At 55.4% G+C, this 6,966-nt stretch overlaps 1 protein-coding gene across 2 annotated transcripts in view; it reads right to left on the bottom strand.

Moving 5' to 3' along the window:
• Positions 1 to 737: 737 nt before the first annotated feature.
• Positions 738 to 6,966, bottom strand: part of PPP4C (protein phosphatase 4 catalytic subunit) — a 9,958-nt gene continuing 3,729 nt past the window's right edge. Inside the window, exons 3-9 of one of the 2 annotated variants that reach the window (XM_006148214.3) lie at positions 4,064 to 4,115; positions 3,492 to 3,542; positions 3,178 to 3,279; positions 2,421 to 2,594; positions 2,202 to 2,328; positions 1,178 to 1,367; positions 738 to 1,096 (exon numbers count right to left, since the gene is read on the bottom strand). In XM_006148214.3, coding sequence (XP_006148276.1) covers positions 967 to 1,096; positions 1,178 to 1,367; positions 2,202 to 2,328; positions 2,421 to 2,594; positions 3,178 to 3,279; positions 3,492 to 3,542; positions 4,064 to 4,115 — 826 coding nt within the window. In that variant the 3' untranslated portion in view covers positions 738 to 966. Of the gene's footprint in view, positions 1,097 to 1,177; positions 1,368 to 2,201; positions 2,329 to 2,420; positions 2,595 to 3,177; positions 3,280 to 3,491; positions 3,543 to 3,858; positions 3,985 to 4,063; positions 4,116 to 6,966 lie in introns of those variants that run through there. The other variant, XM_027771737.1, reaches the window with a different exon arrangement.

Here is a 6,966-nt window from a genome sequence, read left to right as displayed (position 1 = left end):
ATCTACACCAAATGGCTGCCTTAGGCCTGCCCCCCCACCCCCTACTTCACACTTTGATTTCACTCCCACCCCCTCTGGCTTCAAAGCTTGGGCCTAGATGCTGGGAGTCCAGCTGGGGCCAGCTTCCCCCTCTCGGCTCTCACCTCAGTGTGAATGGAAGGAGGCTCTGCCTGGCCAAATGGGGCCACAGACCAGGTTCCCCACCTCCCAGCCTCCCCCTGGGGCTCTGGCAAGTTCTACCCCCTAGCCACTGGTGCGAGCCACACCAGTTTGTTCTCAGGACCAGAGTATTTTTGTTAATAAAACTCAAAAGACATCGGTGCTCAGGAAACGCTGGGTGTTTGGCCCTGGGCGGGGCTGAGTGAGCAGAGGCTTTGAGGGGGATCCAGCCAGTTCCCAGCTCTGACCTGCACATAAATCAGGAAAGCAACCCCCAGTACTAGCTGTTCTGATAATTCATCATGGCTGCCTGTGGGAACCCAGCCCTAGGCCTAACCCTGAGGAAGTCCCCAAGCGGTCCCTGCGCCTACTGCCTGGCCACAAGCCCTGCCTTCCTGGCAGCACCAGGGCCCTGAGGCGATCAAGGCCCTGAAGTCACCTCAGGCCAGCAGCCCGGCTCATCCCCAATCACATCTGACACAAGCTCAAAGAACATTTTTCTCCTTTTATTAGAATTTTTTCACTTTTTCTCAAAATGTTTATCTAAAAACAAACAAAAAAAAAAGGAAAAAAGAAAAACAAAAAAAAATTATTGGAAATTTCATAGTTCAAGTGGGGAGAAGGAGGAGGAGCATGGAGCTAAGGCTCCAAGCCTCTCCAGAGAGAAGTCCTCGCCCTCGAAGCGCCCTCTCTGGGGGGAGAGCAGAGTCGGGGACAGCCCCCCACGCCCAGCCTCCATCTGAGGAAGAGGGCAGAGTCACAGTGGTCCAAGGGCCAGAGGGGTTAGAGGGGGCAGGGGCCGAGGGCTCACAGGAAGTAGTCAGCCACGGGCTTCTTGGAGGGGATGCCTCGTGTCTCCTGGGGAGCAGCCTCAAAGATGATGAAGTCCTTCTGCAGATGCTCATCCAGCTCCAAGATGGCGGCCACATTCCCGCAGCTGGAAGTAGGCAGACAACAGCGTTAGAGGTGGGTCAGCCTAGACCCCCATCCTCGCCCCCACGCAGCCCAGGTGGCTCACCGGTAGCAGTAGTTGGGTGCTGACCACACAGTGAGTACGGTCTCATTGAAGTGCCACTTGTAACCTTCCATCACCAGTTGGTGGGCCCGGCAGATCATGTCAATGTCGTTGGCTGCATTGAACTGAGCCACCACGTCACTGCCAAACAGGTAGCCAGCTCCACGAGGGCTCACGCCCCAGCCTGTCGTGTCTGAGGTAAATAAGGTTAAGATGGGGAGGTGATATTCTCAAGGTTCTTCTTGTTGCCCACTGCCCCTTTAAGGTGAATGCCCTCCCCAGCCTCCCACTCCCACCCCAATCAACCAGAAGCCTGTGGGGCAGAGGCAGGGGGAGTCTAGGGGACAGGACAGCAAACACTGGAGCACAGAGCACCACAGGAAGAATGCCTGGCTGGGATGACGCCACAGTCCCAGTGACCACATGATTTACTGTCCAGACGGACATGCCGGAGAGTGACAGGCAGCACTGAGTAACCATGCCAGTAACGATGGGTGTGAACAGCGCTGTCCCAGCTGAATGGGACGCAAGGTCACTCTATGCCCTAATGGAGCAGTCTGGGAGTGGCAGTGACAGGATGGGTGCTGTGTGTGTGAGAGAGAAGAGTGGACAGGCCTGGACTGGTACTCAGGAGACTAGGTTTTCAATCTGGGAACCCCACAAAATGAGGGGTGCTCAGCAGGGTATCATTCTGTGCATCCAATCTCTGAAGAAGCTGCTGTCAGGTTCCCAAGCCCCTTCACATGCAGGGAGTCCATGACTTTGCCCTAAATACCCTCCAGGCTGTGATCTGCACGCTACCTGCCCCCGGCTCAAAGTGTTCTGCCACCTAGGCCCCCTGCTCCTCCCGAGGGGTCCAGTCAGCTGGCAGTCCAGAATGGAAGCTGGGCAGGTCAGCCCTGCTCCTGCACTTCTCCAAATTCCTCTGGCCTGACTGTCCCCAATTAAGGCACTTGGCTTAATTGGCTTAAGTCTCCACAAGCGAAGGGCAGAGCCAGCCTGGCCTGCCCTGCCCGCCCGCCCTCACCTTCAGGGTCAGACCAGAGAAGGTCACACATGGGCCCGTCGTGAGGCACCTCTTGCTTCCGGTCAATCGTCCGGATCTGGTCCAGGGTCTGGATGGAGGGGGAGAGGCCCCCATGCACACAGAAGATCTACCGGGAGAACCAGACCAAAAGGAAGAGAGGCTGAGGGCCAGAGCCTCCCTGACCACTCCTGCCGCCATGGCACCCCGTGGGGGGCCTACCTTGCCATCGATGATGGCTGACAGGCTGAGGTAGTCAAAGATCTCCGTGCAGTAGCGCCACACGGTCACCGAGCCATACTTGCGCAGACACTCGTCGTAGAAGCCGTAGACCTGGGTGATCTGGCGGCTCTCGTGGTTGCCTCGGATCAGCGTGATGCGGTCGGGATAGCGAACCTGGAGACAAGCCAGGGCTGGGGTCCGGATGCTGCCTCTCTACCATACCCTCTGGCATCTCCACACACCCGCCGGCCCCACGGTCCTCACCACTGCCGCTCCCGGTCCAGACTTGTCCTCTCTTGCCTCAATCCTGTCGCATCATACACCTCACAGGCCCCTCTTCCCTCCTCCAGGGAATGCAAACACAATGTCCCCTCCTCATCAACTACAAACCCAAAGGCTCACTCACCTGCCAGAAGAGACCCAAGTCCTTCGCAAGTTATTTAAGGCCTGCTGATACCCAGCCCTTTACCACCTCCCCCACCAGAGAGTACAGCATCCGGCCATCCTTGGTGACTTGCCACTTTCTGAACACAGCAACCTTTCGTCCCCTACTGGAACGCTGCCGCTGCCAGCCTTGTCCCTGAGGGCCCAGGCAGATGTCCCTAAATAAGGTGACCTCTCTGACCACCCTCTGAGCGGAATCTGTCCATCGGCAGCAGCAGCACAACCCCAAGTTGGGGTGGTCGGAGCGGGAGAAGGCGACAGAAAAGACGCAGACAGACCCGGCCTGAAGTGGCCAGGGGTCAGCCGTTCTCACCTTAAGTGCCAGCAGCAAGAGAAACGTTTCGACGCTGTAGAAACCACGGTCCACAAAGTCCCCCATGAAGAGGTAGTTGGTCTCAGGAACGTCACCACCCACCTGGAGGGAGAAGGCGCAGCTTGGTCCTGAACGGTCCCCTGCCACAGTGGTGGCCCGAGATCCTGTCTAGTTAAGACCCTATTTTCAAGAAGAGTCCATCTAACTAGAGGCCTCTTGTCCCCTTTCCAATGGCCAAATTAGTCTCCCACTCCCAATTAAAGGGTCTTCCCGTTGCCTCCCGGGCCCAGGCTCTCAGTGCTGCCCGTACTTACTCTGAACAGCTCCTTGAGGTCATAGAATTGTCCATGGATGTCGCCACACACCTGGGGAATAGGAAGGTGGTTGGCGCCCATCCCGCCCGGAAAGCCTGTTCCCGGGGCTGGCCTTCAGAGCACCACAGCTTAGGAGCGCCTGGTCATTCTTGGCTATGCCTCTCCTTCCCACCCCAAGCTGGCCTGGCTTGGGATCAGCCCCCACCCACACTGAGCACCAGCTACTCTGTGGGCAAGAACTGGAGCTGCCTTTCCAGCCAGGCCTGCCGTTCCTGGAGGGTCCAGCGCCCTTCTCTCCCTACTCCTCTCGAGGTACCCAGAGCGAAGTAACTAAAACACCCAGAATCCCGTGAGCAGTAACACTCACCGAACGAAGAGTCCTTCCCCCTGGCTGGGAGTAACCCCCACAAATCACAAGACTCTTCCCACGACATCCACTTCTTACAGCAGGACTCCGCTGAAGGACTGGAGTCCAGAAATGAAGGGTGTACTTATAGAGCCCATGAGATGAAGGGGAATGTCCTTGTGCCTAAGAGACCAGGTCAGGCCCTGCAGGGTCAGAGGGTACTCACTGTGACCGGCGAGTCCACCCTCTGCACGTTGCTCTCTTCTACCAAGATCTCTCTGGAGAGAGAACACCAGGGTCACCACAGCTAGGACAGCCCAGCCCAACTCCTGACCTTTTTTTGTGAGGAGGGGAGGATAAGAAGGTCCTTGAACCTCCAGGGGACAGGAGTGAAGTGTACAACTGCCCCAGGATAAGCTAACCATGGCCCTCCACTGCTCAACACCCTTCTATGGCTCCCTGCTGCCAAGAGGACAGAGTCCAAGCTCTCAGCTCAGCACTGAAGCCCTTCCGCATAGGCTGTGCCTCTTCCAGCCACAACGGCTCCGGATGCTCCCTCTTGCACGTCCAGCACTCACCACTGAACAACAGGCCTCACCCTCTCCACAACAGAACCCACTCTTCCCCAACACTCTCCATGTCCTTGGGGAGCGCCTACATCCCTCTCTGCCAGTCACAGGGCCCTCTTCCCAGACAACCCAAGGAGAAAGGCGGGACCCCGCAGACCAACCATCAGACACCCCAAGTGACGCGCTGGTACCACAACTTCAATGCCTGTTTAGGGGCAGTGAGGCTCTATTTCTCCTTGCGGTGCAGCCTACTGCTACTTGAGGGCACGTGCACTAGAATCTGTGAGCCACGGACACCCCCGAGGTAGCACTGTATTCCCCAGTTTTGCCCCACAACAGCAGCAGTGAGCACTGAGCACATACCACCTGCCAGGACCATATCAGGAGCTTTGCGTGGAAGAACGCCATTGAACCACCATCCGCCAAGGTAGGAAGGCACAGGGGGAGAAACTCGAGTACAGGAGGTGGCCGTCTTGGCCACAGTCATCAGGAGGGAAGGGAACCAAGGCAGCCTGGCTCCTTCATAAGCTATTCTGATGTAGGAGGGCCATAGGCCATTGTCCAGCCTTCACTTCCCGCCAGTCTCTTCCTACTAGACTGTGAGCTCCCTGAGCTCAGGAGCCAGGAGGATTCGCAGATGGCCACAGGGAAGGAAGTCTGCCCCAGTTTCCTAGGACTGGGAGGTGGCACTGGCCCAAGAAGCCCGAGCAGAAACCGGGCTCTCCCACCTGCACTGCACCTTGGCCTGAACAACCTTCCCACCAACTGCTTACAAACCTCCCTTACTGGGAGGCTCTTTCCATCACCATGACAGACAAAGACACTGAGGCGGGGTCAAAGCACTCAAGCTGGAGAGCAGCTGAACTGGAACTCAGAAGTCAGATTTCCTGAAAATTGGTGCCAGCCCTTCCCCATAGAACCTGAGTCAGTCAGGTGACAATCGGAACACTTGCTCCAGTGTGGCCTGGGAACAAGGTCCAGGTTCCGACCTCAGCTTAGTCACCTGCAGGACTCCACCAGCCCTATCGTGACTTGCCACTGCTCACCTTTACTTACACACCGACAAGACCTTCAGTAAATGCCTACCAGTGTGGCGGGCCCTGTTACTGGATATGCAGAATCTCATTTGAGCCTTCTTTCAAAAACTCACAGGCAAAGGGACTTGGCCAGCGTCCTATTTCTTATAGGTGAAAAGCTGAGATTCATTGAGTCAAATCTCTGCTCTCTCAATACGCTAATATTTTTAGTAAGAATAATTTCAGCTCGGACACGGCAGGCCGTTGTGGTTCTGGGGCCCGGCTTAGGTCTTCACTCTTGAAGCAAGCGAAAGCTCCTGACACTATTAATCTCAGGCTGGGTCTCCGTGGGTCTCCAGGAGGCCATGACCCGGCACTAGAGTCAGCCCCCTTTCAGAATGAGCCCAGGACGACAGCGAACAACTCAGGATTCAGCCTAGTACCTCCGAGCTTCATCGCAGTTTCACCTGGGGAGGGCCCTCCTGCCATAGCCTGCCACAGCTACCTGCTGCCTCTCACACAACACAAAATTCCGAATGTCCCTGCCTGGCTATCAACGACCATGGAGCATAGCCCAGCCCCAGTGACAAGCAGTGTGATGCTCTGCCACATGGGAAGCCATGTGGAGACCTGGGATCAGCTGACCTGGCCACACTGTCACACATGCCTGTGCTTGTGATGCTGATTGGCTGGGAGAGGCCAGATGTGGGAATCACGACATGGAACCCCGTTATGGGACCTGTGTGTGTCCACGTCTGTACATGTGTTTCTCTCTAGCTCTTGTGAAAGAAATTTAAAAAATAAAAACTTGGGGAGAAAAATGACCATAAGTACTCAAAGACCTGGACCCAAAACTACCTTCCCCTCCCACTAGTTGTGTGAGATAACCTCGACTCTGAGGCTCAGTTTCCTCTTCTGCGAAATGGGGTAAATACTCACCCCTGTCCTGCCTATTCCACAGGGCTGTTGCAAGGAACAATGGAGACTGAACACATAACTTCTCTGTTATTCTGAAAACTCCAACATGCTATCCAAGCATTATCTATCACCACCACCTCACCGATCCAGGTCCTGTGGGGGAGATAAGACTTACGGGGAAAAAGAATCGTGCCAGGTGGCAACTGGTTTAAGTTCCTAAAAATACCAACAGTGGGCCAGCTGGTGGCGTGGTGGTTGGGAGCTCTGGACTTCCACATGGCCGACCACGGTTTGAGCCCTGGACCTTATGGCTTGCTTTCTCCCTTTCTCTCATTCTCTCTCTCTTTCACTCTGTCCTTCTCTGGTCAAATTAAAATAAGTAAAATAAATAAAGTTAAAGTACAGTAATTCTTAAAAAAAAAAATACCAATAGCAATCAAGGAGAGGGGGAGACAACTAAAAATACTGTGTGGCTGGTCTGGTCAGGCGACCTCCTTGAGCTGGCCAAACAGAAGTGCCATAGACAAGCATTTTAAAAGGGGCCTAAGCTGCATTAGCAGGAGCCACATGGAGGCCTTGAGTTCTGTTTTCAGACTAGCCTCAAACACATTCGGTGACAGTGCCCA

This window comes from Tupaia chinensis, unplaced genomic scaffold (assembly GCF_000334495.1).
Source record: "Tupaia chinensis unplaced genomic scaffold, TupChi_1.0 Scaffold000231_1, whole genome shotgun sequence".
Classification (NCBI taxonomy): Eukaryota; Metazoa; Chordata; class Mammalia; order Scandentia; family Tupaiidae; genus Tupaia; species Tupaia belangeri.
Note: the sequence above shows the minus strand (reverse complement) of the source record. Positions and strands in the feature narration are given on the sequence as shown.